Here is a 25,339-nt window from a genome sequence, read left to right as displayed (position 1 = left end):
TAGTCGGTAACAGATGTGATGTCTATTATCTCTTCTTAAAATTTCTTCACATCACTTAGTTTATAAAACGATGTCTAAGCTCAATTTTTAAAAAATTAAAGCCCGCTACTTCTCTCATCGCACGCGAAGACATCGCTCGGATTTTCAATAGACATCGCTTATTAGCCGATGTCTATTAACAAATTTCTAGTAGTGCATGGTGATGCATTTATGATCGATTGCTCAAAACAATATTGGGAGTATTACATCATGTACATATCTCTTCAAAAAATCGCTTGGTTGCTTACCGAAGAAGGAAGGATTCAACGGCGATATGATTCTGCGTTTGTTCAATTTCGATTATATCTGTAGATGCCGTATGATTTTTCATTATTGAATTATTTTCTTTTTTCAAAAAAAAAAAGGTTCCAAATATCATTCTGATACTTATGGAATGAGTAAAGTCAAATTCAATTGTCCCGAAATAACAGAGAATAAATCTGACTATTGGGACGATCTATCATTTTCTTTAGAAATAAGCTCCAAATATCATTATCGAGAAACAGATCTCAAAAACACTATTTCATACCATGTTTCACATTAAAACGCCATTTTGTAGTAATTTTTAGAACGCGGCCATGATGTAATATTTTCTCTAAGAATCAAAAAGTTGGCTGCTCAATATTGTACTGTACTTTAATCAAGCAAATTTGAGCCAATCTTCCATATCAATTTATACATCTAAACAGCAGAAGTAGTAATTTCCAAAATAGCTAAAAACAAAACCAGTTTTCATCATCAACATTTGTCATGATTCAGTATCGTGCGGGCATATTACAGAGACAAACAATATGGAAACCTAAAAGAATATGTTGTTTTTGGCTGTAATATAATTTAACTGATATGCTATGTAAATTAGGAATCCAATCAGCCAACAAACTATAATATGCTGACCTAAAATTTCCCTGTATAACCCTTCATAGACTATTATCTTATATGCATTGTTATGATCACATTGGTAAAGCTTTCAGGTAGCAAGTTGATGGCATGTGATTTATGGCCGTGTCAGAGTGCCTTGCCAGCTATGCTAGTACCTATGCAACCATGAACTTGACTACAAACTGCCGCCCCTTGATAGAAGGAACAACAAACACCATGCTTCAACAGAAGAAAGAACCTTAAGCATTCACTATCAGGCACTGCAGTTTCCAATTTTTCATCATCCCATCCATAGCTTCAAAACTCTATCCCTGCCACCAGATGCCACCTTCTCACCATCTGGACTCCAATCAACGGCAAAAACCTTCACAAGTCAAATAGATAATACAAGTTACTTTTTACTTCAAGATATGGGTAAGGGAGTAACTTGAACACCTAGCAAGAAATATATGAACAGCACTTCTAACTGAACTTTACCTCGTCTGCATGGCCCGGAAGGTCCTGTTTCAATTTTTTTGTCCTGATATCCCAAACCTTGATAACCAAATAAAAAGGAGGATTAATTTTCCTAGGGATCACAAAAAGCTTTAGCTACATGAAAATACATTATATGAGCTTTTATCTATTAAGAAGTTGTAAGAGTCGCTTTTCTAAGCCTTCAGATTTTCAAAAGAAAACACTTGCTGGCATGTGTCACAAAATCAAATGGTATGTGTTCCAGTCATACTGTTAGGTGTTAAGAGTGCTACTCATGTCAGCTTTCGTTAATCATATTCATAACGTGGGTATGGTGAATAATAAATCCCTTCTTCACAGAGAAGATACAAACATTCTGTGCAATAACATGTTGAGTGTAATCAAGACATTTAACAGTTCCAAGATCGCTTTCGCCGTAGGCTTACCAATGTTGCAAATATACACGAACACCTTTATATATCAAGTATATACATATATTCTGTCATATAGAAGATCTCATTATTACCTTGAGTGTAGAGTCTTTGCTACAGCTTAAAAGAAGCCTACTATCAGCAGACCAACTGCAGTGCAAATGAAAACTCAGCAACAAACTGTATAAATAAGAAGAATGAGCATAGCTAAACAATGCTATAAACAAACCTTATTTGATATACAGGCCCAACATGGCCACGGAAAGCTGCTACAAAATTACCAGTAATACCATTCCATAACTTAACAGACTTGTCAAAAGAACCACTTGCAATCCATTTCCCATCAGGAGAAAAGTAAACATGGTTCACGATCTGCATCAAAAGAAGTTGCACGTTAAACTTAAGAAAGTAGTGAACCCTTTTTTTTACCTGTATGGTGTCTAGTAAATTCAACATCTAAGCTATAAGAACAAGAGCGTTGGACACCTTCATGCTAGCAAAATAAGCCCTTATACAGAAAAGAAATTTCAGCTTTATATACAAGTGCTTATTTTGTAAAAACAGTCCAAACACCCTACAAGTCTTCAGTTATCAACATATAGTGATTTAAAGTGCTACCACAACTGAAATCTCTGTTTAAGCACACTCTTAGAAGCATTGTAATAACTATTAATTTTTTCTCAATGCCTGATACGAAATCAAGAGACAATAAGACTTCAAAAATGACTTCAAAGACTAAAACTAGGATTGATTAGCAACAGAAAACACCCTGCCCATTGGATTCCTCAAAAGGGAAGGATAGGTAATAATGCAGCCCACCAAGAGAAAATCATACCAATTCTCATGTAATTCAAACCTACAAGTTATCTACATGTGGGGTAAACAAAGGACATGCACTGGACTTAAAAAGATAATAATGATGTACCAAGTCCCTTTGAGACCATTACACTTAAAAATAGGTAAGTAACTCAAGTAGATATCCAAGTCAAAACTACTCTTCTATCTACGGAGTAATTAATTACATCAATTTCTCAGTTATGTATATCTTTGTATTATCTAATCACAATATACTTATTGGTTTACTGTTAATTACTTTCCTCTCTCGTATCTTTTCAGCCTCTCAACGCCGCCTCAAATATAACAAATAAACTAAACAAATAGTATCAAATAAATACCACCTGATTGACTACTCTAGCCCTCTCAAAGGGAAGATCAAGTGTCATATACTCGTATTAGTCTCCACCATAGTCAGCAACTAATTGACTAGCGACAAAAAACAGACCCAACTAGACCAATAAAAAAAAGAAAATTAAGATGGTAATCAAAAAACTATCATCTTACAAAATTCAAACCGCAACAGAAACCTATATGGTTGGTAAAAGGTTACCAGCTCAGTCCTCTTTTTCGTTTTTGATTGCTATAGGTATGATTTTAGTAGCTAAGATATGTATAAACTTTAAAATAATATTACGGTTGGCTCTCTTCGAGCATTTTAGGTGTGTAATCTGGAGGTTATCACACTGGGTTTGCCATTTAAATGGCTACCAGTAAATTAGCTGGTTTTGCTAATGGTATACAGTATTAGGTAGAATTTATTTAGTTGAGACAAAGGGTAAGTCACAATCAAAGAGATGAGAATATAGGATTTGTAGAATATGGTGTGGTTTGATGGGAGTCCTGACAAGAGAACATGAGGGCGATAATCAACAATAAGCCAAATTACTTGTTGAATGTTAATAACTCATCTTAGATAATAGTAATACCAGGGTTCTTCGGACTTTATTCCACTTAAACTCCTCGAAGCTCCAGGTTTTCAAAAGTACACTTGTTTACCAGAAAAATGAACTTTATAAAATATAAATTTGCTAATGATGAAAAAGAAAAGAAGCACTAAACACTATTCTACCTGTTGATGGCCTGTCATACGAGTTTTGTGGTGTTTGCTAACTGCAGGTTCCCAGAGGAACATGGTGAAATCGTCAGAGCCTGAAACCAATCTTTCAGGGGCATTGCCTTTCATTTTAATGTAACGTTTTAAAGCTGCCTGTTTCAACCATGACAAATGAGCATTAGATTCTTCGGAGGAAAGAAAAAGTAGACACTTTAAGGTTGTACTAAAAAACTGTTACATAGTGATTCAACTGAATACCATTTAAATTTACCCTTTATTTAACCGAGTACCAAATCAACTATATATAATCAAGTATATAAGACTCTCATAACCTGATTGACTGTAATCAGTACAACCAAATCATTTTGACCCACCCACAGGGATAACACATCTGTTTGAGAAACATAATACCTGTGAGCTGTGATGCTCGGACTCTTGTGGAAACCCAGCTGTACCCGTGTCGACAGGACACGGCCCGGATAAGGGCAAGGGTCAAAATGAAAAGGTCAAATTAGGTCTTTATTTGTGCAGTGAGAACATACATTCAACATTAACCCCAAATTAATAAATATATAACAATAACGGACATATTTTACTCAAATTCCCATAATCTTTCAGGGAGGCAAACCACAAATTATCAAGAATATCGGCAAACAATAACCTCCTTCATTTCTGCTGGAGATGCATAATGTTTATGAGTGTGGTCAAAAGCTCCGGTTCGAAGAACATATTCAGTACTCAATGCCAGTGAATTGACCCAGTGCCCATGGCCCTGCATCCAAAATTAAATAGAAGATAAAAGGTAAGCACGAAGTTTTAATGTTAATAAACAAAGAAGCACAATAAACAAAAAGACACACCAGAGTAAAGTTCGCAAAAGGTAGTGACATGCAGTGGCGGAGACACATTGTGAACTCCGGGGTCACGTGCCCCCCAGGATTTTAAAAGTATATATATTTCAAGTAGAATTCATGTATATAATATTAAAAAGATACAATTTTAACTCTCATGTACCTCATAATTCCAAGATTTGATATCATAATTTTATTATTGTTAACATATTTTTCTTGTATTCGTTTCACAAAAATTGAAAGGTAAATTGAGGGCTTCTCGTAAGGTTCATTCGCTCGTTACAGTTAAAAAAAAATTAATGTGCCCCCTCCACCGCTAAGTTCTGGCTCCGCCACTGGTGACATGAATAATTATTTGGATGCCACCATATTAGTGATATAACTTCTATATGTAAAATAGCATATAACCAACAAATGGTTGTAGGTTCATGGACTCATGACAGTAAAGAAAGAAAGAGATCGCCTCAATCAACAAAAACATAATTTATGGTCTATCAGCATTATAGTACAGAAACTTTATTTTCAACCAAGAGCTTAAATATTATGTGATAACAATTCTTTAGCAATATAAGACCACATAAACAAATCACCACCTTGCTGATCCAAAAATGGAGACTATATTCTACCTATCCTGGGCAGTGGGCAGGGTCTTAATACCTGTGCCCCGACACTCTTATAAATATGTATGAACACTCAACACTACATTTCATGCCAAAAAACATGCAATAAATTCTAAATTTTGCTGAACCAGCACATGGGAATATACCCTCCATGCCGGAACTTCTAGCCGGGTACAGGTCATTAGATATCCTGCCTATCCACAAGACAACTTCATGAAGTATAAATGTCGTACAAGCAATTCAGCAAAAAAGAAAATGCAGTACAAGCAAGCAAAAGCTATGCTGAATAAATATTTTTTAGCTTTTTCTAATTTAATATAAAATAATAAAAGAAACAATAGTGCCAGCATAATGTAACAAAAAAATATTTGATGTGTGATAAAAAAAACAAATAATGCAATAAATGAACTAATTTGGACGGAAAGAAAATATGTAATTAATATAATGTATCAATACAATAAAGTAACACAAGTCAAATAGATATATGTGATGAAAGAAAAGATCAATATGAAACCAGTCAAAAAATTGTTATAATACAATATAAAATGGTACAAGTAAAATAAAGGACAGTTCAGATAATTATCACAATCTACCATTTATTTATTACCCATAGAAAGATAAATTGATGAAGGTTCTTACAAAAGTTCTGAAAAATAAGTAATATATTGTACCATATATTATCACTACACAGGTCAAAACTCTAACCTCCTGCAGATAAGTAGGCAAAACATTTTTTTAGGGTATGCCACACCCCATCCTGGGCTCAAACTGGCTACGCCACTGTGTACAGTGGCATGATGTTGAGAAAGCATACAAATTTAAAGGTAACTATGGTTGCTCCATACAAGAAGTTAAAATATCACAGACATGCAAAGCAATCAATAATGCCACACAGGCTGCAACTTTGCAAATATATTAGCATCGAAAGTTCTAAGCAGAACATGCAAGCAAAGAATAAAATACAATATTCATCACTTAAAATGAAATATATACCTTCAGTTCACGGATTAACTTTCCCTGTGTAGTTTCCCATACCTTAATCGTACAATCCTGCGATCTGCACGATGCAGCAAAAAAGTCAAAAACAACAAATCATTTGTGTGCAAAGGAGTCAGAAGTTCCAGTAATTTTCATTCGCTTTCTGAATCCACTGGTAAATTCTCAGCTTCGTTGAATTAGCAAAGAAGAAAATATACATAAGTGGAAATAAGAGGAGAATAGAGATAATGACTAAAGATATCATGTCTATATCATACATATTGATTACTGATTAGAGCACTTCTTTTGTACAGATAATATCTGATTGGTCTGTTTTAAACAGACTTTATTCTATACATATAATATGAACTGCTTTAAGAAATGACAATATACTGTTGATCAGTAATTCCCAAAGTGGCATTATGAAAGCAACTTAAATGACCTTAAAAGTGATAACACCAGCTTGTTACTATTCAAGGATCATAAATTAGCTTACATGGACTTGTCAGGAGATCCATACCTTAAACACACATATCACAAGGTAGTGGAGAGTATTACTCCTGTCCCAGTTTTCTAGTCCACATTTCCTTGTTTCTTCGTCCCAAAAAGGCTATCCACATTAAGTTGATGTGGTAAATTATAAGTCAAATTTGTTACATTTTCTAAAAAAACAATACAAATTTTTGGTAACATATAACTTATTTATTATGATTGTATAAATTGTGGATTTTAACAAGGGAACTAGATAAACGGGACGGAGCGAGTATCAAATTTGGAATTTAAAACTATAACATAGATTCTCTCTCCAATTAATTCCAGTTCGACATCCATATAACTGATATAAGTGCCAACAGCATAGGACAGAAAGAGAGGAACAAATATATGGATAAAATGTGGAGACTAAATACAATCTACATTAGTGGATTAATTGGTTTATCTGGTGCCTGATTTGGACCCCTATAATGCCTTTTCTATCTCTCCCAATATTTTCCCTTCTAAGTGGAATTGCCAACAGTCCAAACACATTAATGCATATCTATATCGTCCAAACCTCACTGATCTAATTTCTTGGATATCATGTCATATTCAAAATTGCCTTGGTAAAGGAAATCGGTACTCTTAATTAAATAGAAGTATTCCACCTATAAGAAAAATTGCAAGGAAATTGCAGTAGAACATATGCTACATATGCAATAGGAATTTCAAAAAATGATAGTAGTATGCTTAGCCATAAACATGTAAAAGAACATGTACACTAGATCATGAAGTAACTAATATATTAAACATATACCAATAAAGCTGTCATGCATAAACAAAATCTGCAAAATATAAATTTTGGAAAATACATATACCCTGTATATATGACTCCATCTCCACCCCATTTCACACAAGTTATTGCAAGTGTGTGCCCACTAAGGCAGATAACAGATTTTCTCAATGTAACATCCCATATGCGTGCATCTCCATCTTTACTAGAACTAACAAAACGACGGCATGGGGCCTGTAGGTGCAATGGTTCCCAGGATATACCAGTAATCCATTTCTTATGACCCTGTAATTGATCAAACAAGTAATTTATACGCAAGATAGTATTCCACTGGCAGTAGTAGTATGTGCGAAAAATTGAAGAGTTAATTTATGTTACTGGGAAAATTATGCAACTGAACTCCCAGATTCTGCGATACTAAACCAGAGGTACACATCTATGATGTGATAGATGTAGAAGCTAATTTATATAGTGCACATTCAAGAAAAGGAAATGTAAACTAATGGCTTGTAATCTGCAGCTGAAAAAATTATTCAAAATTAATAAAATATGCAACAAATATGACCATATGAAGCTTTTTACCTGCGAGTTCAGGTTTATATATTTGCCTAAGAGTAGTACAAACTTAATCATGCTTAAACAAAAATACAAGATATCTGCTTTAGTTCGCTTATGGTATAAAGAAAGATATGCACCCCAAATAGTCAAACTGGTAACCTTCTTTTGATATGTTTAAATTAAAAAGTTCAAGGAACACCAAAAACAAACATTAAAATTTATACAATAAAGACACAAAGAATGAGAGTGAAAGGAAATTCATGGTGGTTATAATTTCTTGTAGTCTGTAGATAAGCCGATTACCATGCTTAATGAGCATGAAATAAGCCAAATCCTCTTTTCTACATTATGTTCTTTACTCAAAATCCAAAAATAGTAACATGCAATACTAAAAACATCCCGATGTTTGACATGTATATAATGGATATACAGATTCTCGAGCAAAACTACAAAAGATTAAGACGTAATGCTATCCTCCAGGCCGCTAATGGAATGACAAAGAGAACCAACTTCCATTATCCCCAATAAGCATGTTGTAACAACACCATGAATAAAAAGTTTTTTACAAAATAAGACACTTACAACAAGTGAGTTTCCTGATGGCTTTCCAGTCTTTGGATCCCAACATATAAGTTCTCCGGCTTTACTCCCACTGACAAGGTGCTTACCATCCGGTGACCATGCAATAGAGAGAACCCAATTCTTGTGCCCTGAGGAAAAAAAAAATCACACACACACCAGAAACAAAATGAGGCAAAAGTACAATTCTATTATAAATTTTTCTACATGATTGATCACCACATCTCTATTCACGTCTCTGTTTTTCCACTTAGTACTAGATGATCATGAAACTGAACGTTTTAAAACATCTGAGCTGGTGAACTCGGTTGCTTAATGTGTTGTAAGCTATTTATAATAGTTTTCGTTACAATGCAACATACTATTAGATTGTTAACTAGTTAAACCAGTAACAAAATTGTCAAAACAGTGTATACATATTCGAATTATTTTCACTACTATAGATTTTGCTAAAAAAAGGGGTGCACATCTGATCATGATTCACGAGTTTGCATTGATTGTGAGTGTGTGCCTATCACAAAACAGTGGTAAATAACTTACAAATTTCCGTAAAAAAAGTATTACCTATTTAACTAACACTTTGAGCCAAGAAATAAATTTAACGAAACAGGTGCAAAGCATAGAACACCGAGATTTTTTCCACCACGTGAACCACTTCAGCGCAATACTGGAAAGCCTAGATCACCGCAATATGTTTTTCAGCCTTTTAAAGTACTGCCTCGCTCATGAATACTTTTACTTCCTCTCAAAAGCTAAAAGTAGTTGGTACATGGTGTTAATCAAGTTGCACTTCGATTGTTGTATGGCAGAGGTAAGTTATGTGGTCAATAATTTAACAACAATTTTCTTTGAATTGTTCTAATGACAGAACTCTTTTTTTATATAATATTTTTTTGCACTATCTCTTTCTGAAACCTTCTTCCGCAAGCCATGCAGGAGATGTCATTATAAAAAGGTACAACGGAAAAATAAAGCTAACCAGGTAAGAAAAATAGGTTTGGGTTAATTAACTGCATCTAAACCACTACCCTAACGGTTTATAAGATTGCAAGTATTAATATTTTTATTATAAGACATATATGTAAGATACTAACCTGTACAATTGAACATGGGTGTCTGAGTGTTCAAGTCCCACAATCGAACTGTTGTGTCCCCTGACCCACTAGCCAGTTGTTGACCATCAGGACTAAACGCAACAGAAAGTACAGCTTCTGTGTGTCCTGCAACGAGAAAAGAATGAGGCTGTGTTTAGAGAACATAAAACTAAGATGTAGATTATGAAATAGAGGAAAATGATAATAGACATGGAAGAGATGTAGAAAGCAGTATGTTAGCTGACACCATCACCTTGGATGACTATAATATAATCAAGACAAGATATAGCTATTTACCATGTTCTCAGACAGAATATCTTACCAGAAATTGTTGCAGAGCAACGGTTAACTGGTCGAATACGGAAAACTGATTGTGGTTGATAAACTATTGGGAGTACCTTCTCCACAGAAACTGCCAAACAATCATCAAACATATTTACTTTATTAATACTGCAAAGTTTTGAATAGAAAATGGGAAAACTGTGCTAAAAAGTTTTTTTAAATAACTTATATCAAACAACTTACTTGACAAATTAAAAAATTCTAAAGTGAAAAGTTTGTTTACAATTTATACATCTAAATTTACAAACCTTTATTTTTCTGTAAATATTCCCCTAGTTGCACAAGAAGCTCCTGGTCTGATATATAGAACGCATAAGGTAATTTTTCCTCCTGCAAGAACAGAACAAAAATCTATCACTAACCAAAAAATAAAGAAAATAACCAATTCCAAATAAATCAACAGCTTTATTACATTTTTTGCCATTGTCCTAACAATTCTCTAATCATAGCAAATTTTTATGATCATGACCAGATTGTCAAGGACAGCAGAGTCCTTCGCTTTACTATTATCGGGCCCTTAAACAAAAGCATAAAAGCATTTGACAAATTCTACATGATACGCACGGAGCAAAACTTAATGATGAGTCCACACCCAACGCCTAAAAAGTCCCTTACTCTTATAAAACTAAAAACATCTTATCCAGTTACTGAGAGATCCGTATAACAAAATTTGTCCACCAAGTATTACCGCCATATGAACACATATCATTACTGCTAAATATTTCATTACTGGAATCATAATAACTCAAACCTAGATAAAATTCCGTGTCTCGAGGAAAAACAACCTCACGACTCCTATCAGCATCAAAAATTCAGTATACATCTTACTTTCCCGGACCCTAATTCCTGAGTGGGACATACTAAATAATTTTGGCTTATAATACAACCAATCAAACTCAAACATAAGAACCCCATCACTAGAGGCAATAATAATAATAGTAACTGAAACAAAAGCTCAAAAATCAAGGAAATTAAAAAATTAAAGGGAGGCTAGTTTACATTGGTAAGAAGCTGATTGACGGTGATTTGAAGCTCCTTGGGACCCGCGTCTTGGGGGAGGTACATCGGGGCTCCGAGTGGGTTCCCTTCCGGGTCGGATAACAAACACATTACATTGTTCTTGTTTTTCACTTCCATCTCTGCCTCCATTTTTCTTCTTTGCTTTCTAGGGTTTATGCGACTCTGACTCTGTTGTGTTGTTTAGGGTTTATACATAGGGTCCAATATTATTATTACTTTTTATTACTTTTTATATTTATATTTATTATTAAATGAAGATGGAATGAGTAGATATATGACGACGCCGTTTCCATGCCTTTCCCCTTTCCCGACCCCGCATAACTTTTTTATCGAGTTTATTTCGTTCATTTCAAAGTATTTATGCACTTATTTTTGGCATGTCAAATCGGACCAAATTTAACTGAAATTTTAATATGTTATATAATCATAAAATTTATATTAGTAAATATATAAATATATAACGCATTTTAAATAAAATTCTCATTTTACAGTTTTTATAAACATAAAATTTAAATAAATGTGATTCTCGTATTTTCAAATTTTATAAATCCAAATATTTCATTAAATATGTAACTATTTTAGGGTGATGTATGTAAAAATTTTAAAGTATTAATATGTAGATATATAACGAAAATATATTTTTCCCCACTTGAACTAAGCCATGAAAGTTTTATTAGACTCGATTTGTTGAACATGATTTGAATTCGATGCACTTTCAGACCCATATCTTACGATTTTGCGGAGACTTGTGTTTTTGGTAAACAGTCGCCCGGGCCTAGTCACTGCGACCTCCTTTGTCCTTTTGTGAGGAGGCACCCGTTCTTACGAAGTTATGGGGCTATTTTGCCGAATTTCGTAGAGAGAGTTGTCTTGCGGTATTCTTTACCTACCTAACTATGTCGGTTTCACGTACAAGTATATATCCTTTTGACTTTTTGTCATGGGAGCACGCGATGCGCTTTCTTAAAATTAATGAGAAATTTTCTGATCCAAATTCAACTCCATATCTTATTCATTGGAATAAAGATCAAACTCAACTGACTTATCTTTTATTATCACCATCTCCAAGAAATGGGAGTAACATCAAGTAAGCCTACAACCAGAATTAAAAAGGATGAAAGTGAAAAAGAGTGTGATGAAGAAACTGTCAACATCATTTAACTGAAAAATATTCTTGTCAGTTCAATAAAAAGGAGAAATGAAAATCACATTTTTAGCACACATAGAAAAAATTTGATCGATCTGAATTGTTGCTAGTAAAAAGAAACAGAATTATGCAAAAAAACAAAAAGATCTAAAATCTCAAAATCGAGGAAATAGAAATGAGGACCAAGTATTTCAAAATAATATGAACCGATACATGCATAGAAATAGCCACGATGATAATTCGAGAGGATTTAAAAACAGGCACGATAAAAATTAAAATACAAATCAAAAGAAATTATACTCAAACGACATCACCCACCCCTATATATCACCACCAGACCCCCTATATGTCATCAGCCACCTAAGGTCCACCATCGCCCCCACTCAATCCACCCCGGACTCGCTACAGCCTTGTCAATGCTCCACAAAGGCCCCGAACGGACACCATACAGCCTTGAAAGCCAAACATAGCCCCGCCATAGTTCCACTAGGCCATAACACTCCTAGGCCCCATTTGGACCCCGTCTAGACCTATATGGGCTTATCCTGATTCCTAAAAATCTCACCATTATATTTAATCACATGGGTTTGTATTTAATTTGTACTAGACTATTGAATTTTAAACAATTTAGAATATTATAAGATCAACTTTCCCAATTCAACCACAATTTCACAATAAAAAATACAAATAAAAATCATAATAAAATGTAAATAATAATATGGTCCATGCATGATACAATTATCACGGTAAGATACTAATAATGATCAAATCTAATTTTTATAAAAACTTGAGACATATATTATGAAGTTTATTGAATTTTTGGAATTTCAAACTTAAAATAAATCCATCAAAACAAAAAATATTCTTTTGAATACAACATAATTACATGAAATTAGTTTAATATTATCTCATAAACAGAAAATATATATATTTTTTTGGAATAAAACAGAAAATATTTATTAACACCAAATATAAAATAATTTACTATACATTACTCAAATTCAATCTCTACAATTTGACTAATGAAAAAGGTGAACATTGATAAAATTTTAATTATCTTTCGCAATATTCTTTTGCAATTGAAAACGACTAACATATCAAAATTTTCACTTTTATGATAGTTTTGTAATCATTATTGTATTCTCAAATTTAAATTTATATTAGTTCACATATATATTTTCAGTGCACATATAATAAACGTCAATATGTTATTATTCATCAATATTCTACGCTTGTTAGTATAATTTAATATATTATCTTTTGAAAGTTCATTTTATAGTTCCGAAAAGAAGAAAATGATCAAATTATTTAAAATGATAATCATATGAGTGAATGAAATATAAAATAAAAATTATGGTCTATGTTATATATTCCTACAAACTTAACTGATAGGAATAATAAAACAAGATAATGGACATATTTGACATGTCACGGTGGCCGGATGAAAATGATTTATTCTTATTAAAAACTTCATATTTATAAAGTAATTATTAATATCAAATATTTTATACTTGTTGATAATTTTTTATCTATAAAAATAAATTATTTAGTTATGAAAAAGATAATTTTATATTCTTATAGAACTAAGATAAGACAAACCGTATCGTAATCAAAATTTACACAATATTTAAAGTAAAATAAAAATAAAAAAAGTAACTAAACTAATTGTGCACTGCTTATATATGGAGCACAAGTAGAGGGGAATTAGACGGCAGACGAGCGATAACCCTCAATTGCAAAACCCTAATTTGATTGGATACATACATTCAATTGGAGTAATCAGATCATTGAATTGAGAGATCGTATCTTGGATGGGGAAGAAGAAGAAGAGAGCAGCCGCAGCTGTATCAGATATTTGGTGTTATTATTGCGACAGAGAGTTTGATGACGAGAAGATATTAGTTCAGCATCAGAAAGCTAAGCACTTTAAGTGTCATGTTTGTCATAAGAAGCTTTCTACTGCTGGGGGCATGTCTATTCATGTTCTTCAGGTTCATAAAGAGACTGTTTCTAAGTATGCCTCTGTCTCTCCCTCCCTCGCTCCTCTATGTCTGTGATTTGGATTTTGTTTAGATAGAATGTTGTGATTTGTTTGATTGTTTTGTGAGGTTTAATCGCGGTTTGTTATGTGTTCACTGTTGTTGTTGATGTGCATTATTTTATGATTGGTCATAGGTCAGAGCTTGTTAGTTGTATATTTGTTTGGAACTTATTATATGTTTATTTGATTGCTGCCAAATTCTTCGGGTTCGCATAATGCTGTAAGTTGAAGCTCACACATCAGATAATCGGACATTTTGATCAGTTGGAGTGAGATTTGGGGGATAAATTTAAAAAACGAAAAGAAGATTATCAGATTAGGCAGGAGTAGGACCCGGCATGTGAAACATTGGGCAAGAGTGGACGATGAAATGGTGTTAGTTAGGAGATTAATGTTTATAAAATATAAAATATTTGTTGCTGCAACTGATGATTTATGATATAAAAGAAGCTTTGGTAATAGAGTGCTAAAACTAAGAATTACTTACTTAATAAGAAGTATTTTTCTCTGTCTTTAAAGATATACACACAAGGAATGATGGAATTCTACTAGCTGATTTATAATTGTAAATTTGCTACCAAGGAGTGTAGGATTGAAGTCTTCGTCTGCTGTTAGACCTACACTCATATATGCAAATCTGTTGTTTATGAGTACATAAGTAATTACATATTATACATGCAATGGATGTATTGATAAAAGAGCAGAAAATGAGAAGCATGTTTACTCTCTTCTATACATTTGTGTCTTTATCCTCTGAATCTCAGATTGTTTGCTTATTAACTTATTTTCAATTTTTGATCTAATTACTCAATCTTTCTGTCTTCTCTGCCTCTGAATATTGACGTGGCAAAAGCTATAGCATGTTATATCTGGATTTAGCTGGAGTTTAGTTCTTCCTCGTCACATCTGTTTCATTCTTCCTGAATCTAATCTCTGTTGACAATTTGAATTTTTTTGTTTACTCTTCTGAAACTACTGTCATTTTTGACTGAAAATTTAGATGTGTGACTAAACAAACAGAAATTGTGGAGTGAAGCACTTGTAAATCAATACTTTATATTTTTATTCTGAGTTCTTTTCCTTTACTCTTTATGAAACTTTCTTCTTATTTGTCGGGAAATGTTAATACGGTCCAAAACAACATAAAAAAAAATCACTCAGCAATCACTGTATATTATGTATTTCTTTAAATCAATGTGAACAGACGCTGTCCATCTGAAAGCTGTTAGGCCTTGTTTATACCAAAATCTGAGTCTGAGCATGCACGACCATCATAAGCTAATGAAATTAGTGTCTTGGTCTCTGTTTAACTCTCACTGTAGTTGCTGAATTTGATCCCTTATAGTAGTTGCTTCTGATACAAAATATTCCTCTGAGCTTTATCCTTTTTCTAACCGACAATTATTCAGTTTTCATCTATATTTAGTTCATCTAAGGTCTGCTATATTATGTTATTTCAGGCAGTAGGCACTAGTTACTTATGATCTGATTATTGTTTAGAGAAAAGCGAAGGATGAATATGTTTCCTATAGTCTGCCTTGCTACATTTTTAATTTCCATGTACGGGTGATAATGTTTTATCCCTCACGATTTTATGTTTTATCAAATAAAATATCATTATTTGCACAATCTGCCTGCAGTCCATGACACTAACAACATACCTTTAGTCCTTTACTATGCCCCCCCCAGAACATATTTCATCACTCAAACCAAGTGAGATCCATGTGTGACATTTCAGTTCTGAATGTTGATACTGCTTTTAATCGGAGGATACTTTTCATATATCAAATGTACTCGAGTGTTTTCCACCATTGATCAATCTTACTTTAAGTCTTTTGTCTTTGAGTTAATTCCTTTATTTTCAGTTTTTCACCACAAACACCATCGGCGACGAAGGTAAACTAGGTTAACCATATTTAGCTAAAACAACTAGGAAGGCCTCTCTAAAATGTTCTAGTGGCTGCTGAGGCCCTTTTTGAACTGTGTAATCGAATCGACTCTGGGACCTGTTTTTCTAAGTTTAATGTCACAAACAATGCCAGAATTTTTGAATTCATTCTCCCATTTTTCTTTTAAAACTCAGTGTCAAGTCATTCCAATTTGGTCAAGTCATGTTAATAATTCTAGTTCAAAGTTCTTTGTCCTTTCTCTTCATCTTTTCTGTCAAGTGCAGCCAGTTTCTTGGTCTTGTAAAAATAGTAATAATAATATTATTGAATGTCAATCACATAATTTTAGTGCACATTCTATTCACTGAATTGTATTTAACACGATAATATATTACAGGGTGCCAAATGCTAAAGAGGGTAGAGAGTCGACTGATATTGAAATATATGGAATGCAGGGAATTCCAGCTGATGCAATGGCAGCTCATTATGGAGAAGGTTTGATATCTTTAACATCTTACTTTTACATTGCACCTTTTCAGTATCACTAATATGTATTTCAAGTTCTTTTATGCTTTTTCCGTTGTGCTAGAGGCATCCAAGTTTTCCAGCCAGAATGCATTGCAATTAGTTAATGGATTTAAAAAACAGCTTTGATTGCTAATGATACGATATAAGAAGTGGGAAAAAGAAGTTTAAGTTCTAGTTTCAAATTATATTTCTGAAAGATATCTTATATGTTTCTTGGAGACGCCCTAGCTAGCCGGGCAAGATGACATTGCATGTAACATCAATCACATTTTCATTCACTTGTTATATTATTCCCTTAACATCTGCAACTCATTGTAAGGATGGGCAAGTGAAAACCCTTGTACTTAAGAACTTTTCTGCTGGGCAAGTGACACACTTGCTTGCTCCCTCTTCACTTGACCTTGAATTTTCTGGGGTAATATTAATATATTTTAGCATTCTTGGTGATTTGCAGAATGAATATATTTTAGCATTCATGGTGATTTGCAGAATGAGATTATTTGTATATTGGAAGTATAGTACTTAGAGTTATGTGTTAAGACCTGTTTCTTATAGTTATAATCTAGGAAGCACGGGTGCCCCGGTGCGGGGATACAGGAATATGGCAATTTTGAAAAAAATGGGGATACGGGTGCGGGGGGATACGGCAAATATAAAAATGTTTGAAATATATTTTATAAATATATTTATTTAGTAAAAATAAAACTAGCATTCAAACTAAACCAAAGAGTCAAGTACATCAAGTTACACCTCCAATAATATTTTAATCACAAACTAATAAAAGGAGCATAATCAAAATATATTATTATTTAAAATAAAACAAGAAGTGGCAGGAGTATATATATAAAGGCAGATAGCAGTACAGCAGGCTGCAGGCCAGGGGATTAATTAAGCAGTCAACACAATAACACTTAACCAATCAACTACACCATCAACTCCTCAGAAACACATACACACACACACACGTCACACATATATACACACAATACATGAGAGAAAGAGAAGCTATGGAGAAGGAGAAAGCAGGCCACTGCGGAGGACGGAGGACGGAGGTGCTGCAATTGCAGTTAGGTCTTTGCAATTGAAATTGGGGGTTTCAAATTCATTTAAAAGTCCTGTGAAATTACATCCCGCACCGCAATTGCCGTATAGGTACACTGCATTCGCGTGGATACGCCACCTGGCGCACCGCGTGGATACGCCACCTGGCGCACCACGTACGCACCACGGTGCACCCTCGCACCGGTGCGTATCCCATACGTGTTACTCCACCCATGTAGAGTATCCCTGCTTTCGAGGTTATGATATAGGTGTATATGTATATATGTTTGTTCTGATAGACTGGAGAAAAAGCAATCTGGAAGTTATCAAGGTAGCTTTCATTTATTCAGCCAACACTATTATCACAGGTGATATTCGAGAGATCACCAGCTCTCCTCGAGCACACTTTCAATTCTAATTCCTTGATACCTGAAACATGCAGAATATTCCCTATATATATACCCTAACATCAACCCGTTCCCAGTCCCAAAACTGAATTGAAACGTTATAAGTCCAGAAAATACTCCTTCCAAATCTGTAATGAACTGGAAAGTGAATTACTCTAGAAATCCCTCTTATTCCAAATATATAGCAGATTTGTAACTGAACTGTGAACTAATCAGCTCCCACCAATCTTTCATAATAATTACTCCAATGATTCCCCCCTTTTAGATTTCAAGAATAAGTATTGTTTCTTACGCTAACGTAAGTAAAGTGAGTAGGAGGCCCAACATTATGATGGAATTTTTCATTTGCATAAACGTCAGTGAGATTACTTGAATGAAGTTAATGACGAATTGATAGCTTCATTCCATTTCGTTTCACCATTTTACTCAATAGTCCAAATCATTATTAAACCTTGTAAAGCCAACCAATGGCAACCAAAGGTGACAGTAACAGGCCCCTTAGCATCCAACTCATTATAAGGATGGGTATGGATTCACTTGCTTGCTCTCTTGTTGCTTGAACTTAAACCTACTTGTGCAATATACATTTTAGCATGCATGGTGTTTTGCAGAATGGTATGCTCATTAATGAGGTATACCAAATTTTGTGTGTATATAATTTTGAGTATTAACTTGGATGCTCATGAACTTGAAATCACTTGAGAAATGCAGAACAAAAAACCCTACTTCTGTAATTTATTACTGGTTATATTCTTATCATGTAATTATTTGCCACTTGTCTTGCAGATGAAGACAATCCGTCAAAAATGGGAAAAGTGGACATCCCAACCTCCCAATTTGGTGGTGGTGCATTACCTGGATCACTTGGCATTCGATATCCTCCTCCACCAGCTGCAGGAATGCCGCCTTAGTAAGTTTTTAGATTAACTTGTATCTTAAAGTCGCAGTGCACATTACCTCAAACCTGATTACTTAGAATGCACTATATTCTAATAATTTACTTGCGTATATATGGTAGAGCGTTGAAAACGTTATGTCTCATACATTTTCAAAATTTGGCTCGAGACATGGATGCTTATATTTCATTCTTATAGGAGTATCAAATATTATTAGTTGCATTCAATCCTTATTTTGAGCACTCGTTAAAGTTCTATAAGGTCTCCTTATGTGATATAACTTATAAACAGATTATAAGTTAATTCATGTTAATTTTTCAATGATGCCAATAAATTTTGATAATAGCTGTTCCTTTATGATTCCAAGTTTTATTTTCTTTCTTGGGAGTAGAAGTCTAAATACCTTTTAGCTTATTGTAATAGGTTTTTACTCATGTTTGATATCTGCTCCCGACATGGTCCCCTGGGGGGGGTCTGACATTCATGTCAGATACCTAATGTCAACAGAACCTCACATCTCATGTTGTCATGTTGGTTTTTGCCTAATCCTTGCCTCCCACCCCAGTTTTTTATGAATCTATTATCATGCGGAGGCATCCTAATTATTACAAACATCCAGTCATGTCTTAGGAACTGATTATAACACCTGAACAGTGCACACATTATCCCTTAGTCTTTGTCGAGAAAATGCTCCGTGCTGATTATTCATTAATTTTACTCTTGTTCGCAGTACTGTATCTAGAAACACCTAGATGCTGATATAACTGTTTCTTAATCTGTTGTGTGTTTGTTTTTTGGATGCAGTTACAATCCTGCGATACCAATGCCACGTGTGGGGTGGCCTCAACCACGTCCCCAACCATGGTTAATGCCACGTCCAGCTGTGTCAGTTCCACAACCTGGAGCTCCGGGGCTTGTCCAACAACCGTTATTCCCTGTACAGAATTTCAGGCCTCCCATGCCATCTACTGCATCTCCAGGGCTCCAACCATCACTGACAGTTGCTCCCCCGGTGTTACCTGTGTCTGCGCCTGCTACTGTATCACAACCTTTGTTTCCAGTTGTTGCCAACAATAACATATCCACCCAAGCTCCGCCATTTTCTGCACCTCTATTTCCAACAACTGTTCCATTAAGCTCTTCTGCAGAACATAATGGCTCCAGTGATCTGCATGGTGGCAACATCTCATCACTGGCAAACAGTTACCATACCCCAGGCTTTCCAGGTTTGAGTTTCCTTTACCCATTAACATATGTTTTCTATGGAGCTTTTTTCTTGTCAGACGGGGGACTTTAAATATATGGGCATTTGGAGTGAATGTTATGGATCCCTAATATTTGCTCAATGTGGAACCTAAATAATGATAGTATAAATAGTTGGAAGTAAAGTTTTGCAAGTTGTCTTATTTACAATTTTTTATTGTGATTAATGTAGAGCTGTCAAAAAATTTCGAAAGATCCGATATCCGTCCGAAATATCCGCATCCGTATCCAAGAAAAAACGGATATTATCCGTATCCGAAGTAAAGCGGATATTATCCGTATCTGAATCCGACAATTGCGGATACGGATACGGACATAGGCTTTGACAGCCCTAGATTAATGTATGACTTGTGCACATTTTGTATATAACTGTGATTTCTTCTCGCGCTTATATTCAAAATTCATTTTCAATAGGAGGGGCGTTGGGAAATTCACACTCCTATGCATCTGGACCCAATACAAGTGGTCCTTCAATTGGCCCTCCCCCAGTTATTGCAAACAAGCCTCCCCAGCCAGCAGCAAATGAGGTCTATCTGGTTTGGGATGATGAAGCACTGTCAATGGTAAGCTGGTTTATTATTTATCTCTCTTTTCTCAACATTTGTTTCCATCTATTTTCTTATCAAATTATCATTGTTATCCTGTTGGATATATGCAGGAAGAGAGAAGAATGGCATTACCAAAATACCAGGTGCATGATGAAACTAGCCAGGTAAGTGATCATTGTCTTTTTATATAATTTTTCACATGGATATGAAGCTCCTTTTTTATGGCTAACCAGATGAGGAGGTGTTACCTTCCTTGCCTTTCAGATTCAGTTGTTTGCGCGTTGTTACATTTTGTAAAGGTACCTCTGTATGTAATTTATATTCTTGCTCATCCTTTGGAACCAAGAGAAAAGAATATAGGTGATTTTATATAGTATGTCTGTGTCTACTTTCTGCATATCGCCGTTCAGATGTTTTTTTTTTAACATTTGGGCCGTTCAGTGGTTGTTGAGCAGTTGCACAAAATTTTCTGGTCATCAAAGTTTCAAGTAGGTACTTTGATTTTATCTGTTGTAAGTCAGTATTACTATTCTCACAGGTTTGCTGTTATCAACTCAGTAGTTGCTCACATCCTACTTAATTAAGAAACAGAATGCATGCAGTTCTATAAAAATATTGATTGATCTTTATATAGACTACCGGTGTGTATCTAATGTGGGATGAGTTTGGTGGAACAAAAACAAGAGAACTTTTTATTGTGTTTTGCTAATTGAATACTTTCATTTATACTATTGTTTTACTTTTTGGTCGAAGAGAGAATTTCAACTCTGCCCAGGTCAGCTTCTTTCTTAAGGTTCAGTGTATCTTGCAATGAGGCAAGCTGAAACATATTTATTGGTATAACAATGTGATTAATTGTCATATATGAAGTTTAATTTATTACCATCTGCAATTCCACGTTACAGATGAGCTCAGTAGATGCGGCCATCGACAGAAGGATATCAGAAAGCAGGCTGGCTGGTCGCATGCAATTTTAGCTTTGGAGCTGTGGAAATGAGTAGGCCTAGGCACTCGGTTCTTTTGTTCTGATTGTTGATTCGAAGGAAGGTGTGAGAAGTAATTTTTTCAATCATTAGCAAGGATATACCCAACATGAGTAATTATTATATATTCCTGAGATAGGGTCATATTTGTTTTTTTAAAAAGAGTAATTGACTTCTCTCTTCCTACTAGTCAGTTTCTGTAGAACTCAGTTCTCTATAAAAGTACTAGCTACACAATTTAGCAGTTTGTACTGAACCATTTTGCCAGTTGGCAATTGTATTCAGGTCTATCCGTTTCATAGTAATGACTTTGCTTTTGGATTCCATGCTTCCTTGAAATCTATTTACCTTTGTAAGAGGCAGACTTTAGGATAATATGTAGTGAGGAATTCGATGTCTCGATTGATTTCTCAACGAGGGAGTTTACTATAAAGAATAGACCTGGTTGTGGAACTGCGAAGCCATTTCCAGTACTGGAAGTGGTTGCAAGAATTAGAAAGCATGCAAGAGAGGTACAGGTTTTGAAGAATAAAATTATAAAAATACGGTACTATATTGGCTTGAGCTTTGCCTCCAGGCGTCCCATGATGATAAATGTACTTCAACACAAGTACACAACAACCCCCAGTGGAACATTATTGAAAGATATTATGTTATAGTGCTGGTTAAGCAATTTTGGCAAAGCACGAAATGAATTTGTACCAACATACTTTTAGATTGTATCTTCTTCGTTGTGTTTATGAAATGTCGAGAGTTCGACTTCTTTGTTGTCTTTACGAAATGTCAGAGTTTAATTATCAAAATACTCCCTCCGTCCTCTTTTACATGTCCCTTTTGAAAATTTTTTTTGTCCCAAATTACTTGTCCACTTCTCTTTTCAAAGTAACTTTTTGTATGTTTTTTCAAAATGTAACAACTTCCAATGTTTGACTAGCATGTATATATACACAACTCTATCTAATTCATTACATTTATTAGGGATATGTATGAAAACAAGATATCCACCTAACATTTTCTTAAGATGCGTTATTTTTTCAAAAGGGACAAGTAAAAGGGGACGGAGGGAGTACAATTCATTATAGATTTTTAGTTTAATAATATCTCCTTCAAATTCATTATAGATTTTTAGTTTAATAATATCTCCTTCACTATCTCTATGACACTATCTTTATGAGATGTCGAGAGTTTGAATCTTGTCAAAAATAAAGCGAATATTTTGAGTTATCAAAAAGTATTTCACCGGACTTCATAAAGTTGAGTTACGGTAATAGTACCAATGCCTACCGAAAATAAAACTGAAATTGTTAACTAATAATAGTTTGGTTTTTTGAAATAAAGATAATAGTTATTTAAAATTAGAGTAGAATTGCTATAAGACTGAAAATAACTAGGCCCAGTGGGGTGAATTTGGGCCCAAAAATGAAACTGAGCGAGTTATATCCACGTTACACATTACTCACGAGTCACGACTCACGACACACGTACAGAAGAAATTGGGGAATTTGATTCAAAAGCTTGAGACGACAAGCTCAGAAGAAACCAGGTAACTCTTCTCTCTCTGTAATCTATATGTATATCTCGCCGAGAAACCCAGGGATTATTATGTTAATTAACGATTCGGGGAGAATGAGAGTGTAGGTAGCTTCAACACAACACATGATTTGATTTGGCTGAGTTTTGTTATAAAGATATTTTAACAGTCTTTTATATATAGGCGTTTCGGACTTGTGATATATACCTTGTGTTGAATTTGTGCTGATCAAACGCTCATGGATCACACACATGTCAACATTTTCGATACTTCAAATTTTATTTCAAGTCAAAATGCTATTTTGATTTTTGGATTTCTAACTTCGTTGCATATCCACTTCAATCGTCGGAGCTTTAATACGAATACATTGGCATAATCTTGCTTTAAAATTAATTTAGTCGCAAACATGATAGAATTTTAGGAAACAATGCTGAATAAGTCCAACATTTCGGATTGCATTGATGTGAACTATTAGGGGTTCTATAATTGAGAAAGTCGAGAGATGATTTTATCAAAATGATGTGATCCTGCGTTTGGTCAGTTTTGGTACCAAATATGAACATGGCTTATGAACTTCACTTGCTAGTTATAGGTGTTGAAGTAAGCACATTGTAATGGTCTTTGTTCGAACTGTATGTAGCCTGAAAGACTATAAGGCACAAGCTGATAGACCATGATAATTACAGGCCTGGGGGTGGGAGTTGAGGGGGCACAATTTATGTAATCTTGCTTATCGTACATAGCAAAGAAAGGGTGAGTTACTATCCTGTATTAAGGAACCATAATATTTGTAAAAAGTTGGAATCCCTGTGCTAAGACTTGATATGAACAATTAGGCTTCATAAGCTACTGCTGTCTTTTTCTAGACAATTAAACAATGAACTAAATTCCTTTTTTGACTTGTTTTGACAGATGTCTAGAAGGTATGATAGCCGCACAACAATCTTCTCCCCTGAAGGTCGTCTCTACCAGGTAGAGTATGCTATGGAGGCCATTGGGAATGCAGGTTCTGCAATTGGGATCTTGTCCAAGGATGGTGTTGTGTTGGTCGGTGAGAAGAAGGTCACTTCCAAGCTCCTCCAGACCTCTACATCCACTGAGAAAATGTACAAGATTGATGATCATGTAGCTTGTGCCGTTGCTGGAATAATGTCAGACGCCAACATTCTTATAAACACGGCTCGGGTTCAAGCTCAGCGATACACATTATCATACCAAGAGCCCATGCCTGTTGAGCAGCTAGTCCAGTCTCTCTGCGATACCAAGCAAGGTTACACACAGTTTGGTGGGCTTCGTCCTTTTGGTGTTTCATTTCTATTTGCAGGTTGGGATAAAAACTATGGATTTCAGCTTTACATGAGTGACCCAAGTGGAAACTACGGTGGTTGGAAGGCAGCAGCTGTTGGAGCTAACAACCAGGCTGCACAATCAATGCTAAAGCAGGACTACAAGGATGACATCACCAGGGAAGAAGCTGTACAGCTTGCCTTGAAGGTTCTCAGTAAGACAATGGACAGCACAAGTCTTACTTCAGAAAAGCTCGAACTTGCTGAGGTATTCATGTCTTCTGGGAAAGTTAAGTATCAGGTGTGCTCACCAGAGGCCCTGAGTAAACTATTGGTCAAGTACGGTGTGACCCAACCTCCTGCCGAGGCCTCCTAAATTAAGACATCTTGTTTAGAAAATCCGGGTTCCTGAAGTAATTTGTAATACGGAAACTGTATTCTTCTTTCTTATGGTGGTTCTCAGATGTTTGGCTTCCTTCCAATGTTTCTTTTGCCATCTTCTATTGCATTGCCATCCGGACTTATTAGTACACTATTTATTGCTTATGGTTGTTTTTAACTGGTAATGTTATGAAGTAGCTTTCCATTACCTTGTTCAGTGATAAATTGCCATGTTTGGCTCTTTGATTACTTTTTGGGAACATAGAATGCTGTTTGTATGGCACCACTCATCTTGAATTGCATACAGTACATATTTAATTTGCATCTCTCAGTTTAATGTTCCTAGTTTTAGAAATTAGCCGGATTACATAATATAAATATGTAACTTTCTAT

At 34.8% G+C, this 25,339-nt stretch overlaps 3 protein-coding genes across 4 annotated transcripts; 2 read left to right on the top strand and 1 right to left on the bottom strand.

Annotated features, from left to right (window-relative positions):
- Positions 1 to 749: 749 nt before the first annotated feature.
- On the bottom strand, positions 750 to 11,207 carry LOC108205169 (notchless protein homolog). The gene is made up of 13 exons (XM_017374988.2): positions 10,985 to 11,207; positions 10,234 to 10,315; positions 9,966 to 10,055; positions 9,644 to 9,769; positions 8,553 to 8,680; positions 7,498 to 7,697; positions 6,161 to 6,224; positions 4,358 to 4,468; positions 3,712 to 3,849; positions 2,035 to 2,177; positions 1,901 to 1,955; positions 1,396 to 1,452; positions 750 to 1,282 (listed from the first exon to the last, which is right to left on the bottom strand). Exons 1-13 carry the CDS (start codon positions 11,132 to 11,134, stop codon positions 1,199 to 1,201), a joined length of 1,428 nt encoding a protein of 475 aa, XP_017230477.1. The 5' UTR covers positions 11,135 to 11,207; the 3' UTR covers positions 750 to 1,198.
- Positions 11,208 to 13,806: 2,599 nt separating this feature from the next.
- On the top strand, positions 13,807 to 22,072 carry LOC108204911 (protein SUPPRESSOR OF FRI 4). The gene is made up of 7 exons (XM_017374593.2): positions 13,807 to 14,166; positions 16,480 to 16,577; positions 18,845 to 18,968; positions 19,759 to 20,180; positions 20,632 to 20,780; positions 20,876 to 20,929; positions 21,671 to 22,072. The coding sequence occupies exons 1-7, from the start codon at positions 13,964 to 13,966 to the stop codon at positions 21,740 to 21,742; spliced, it is 1,122 nt and encodes a 373-aa protein (XP_017230082.1). The 5' UTR covers positions 13,807 to 13,963; the 3' UTR covers positions 21,743 to 22,072.
- A 1,079-nt stretch (positions 22,073 to 23,151) lies between these two features.
- LOC108210066 (proteasome subunit alpha type-4) lies at positions 23,152 to 25,270 on the top strand. Of its 2 annotated transcripts, none has more exons than XM_017381319.2 (2): positions 23,152 to 23,291; positions 24,192 to 25,270. In XM_017381319.2, the coding sequence occupies exon 2, from the start codon at positions 24,192 to 24,194 to the stop codon at positions 24,939 to 24,941; it is 750 nt and encodes a 249-aa protein (XP_017236808.1). In that variant the 5' UTR covers positions 23,152 to 23,291; the 3' UTR covers positions 24,942 to 25,270. The 2 variants fall into 2 exon arrangements, with proteins under 2 accessions (XP_017236808.1, XP_063941828.1); XM_064085758.1 differs by lacking the exon at positions 23,152 to 23,291 and adding an exon at positions 24,011 to 24,032 and having other exon boundaries at positions 24,192 to 25,154.
- Positions 25,271 to 25,339: the final 69 nt, after the last annotated feature.

This window comes from Daucus carota, chromosome 1 (assembly GCF_001625215.2).
Source record: "Daucus carota subsp. sativus chromosome 1, DH1 v3.0, whole genome shotgun sequence".
Taxonomy (NCBI): Eukaryota; Viridiplantae; Streptophyta; class Magnoliopsida; order Apiales; family Apiaceae; genus Daucus; species Daucus carota.
The sequence above is the reverse complement of the archived record's forward strand: the minus strand, read 5'-3'. Positions and strand labels throughout refer to the sequence as shown.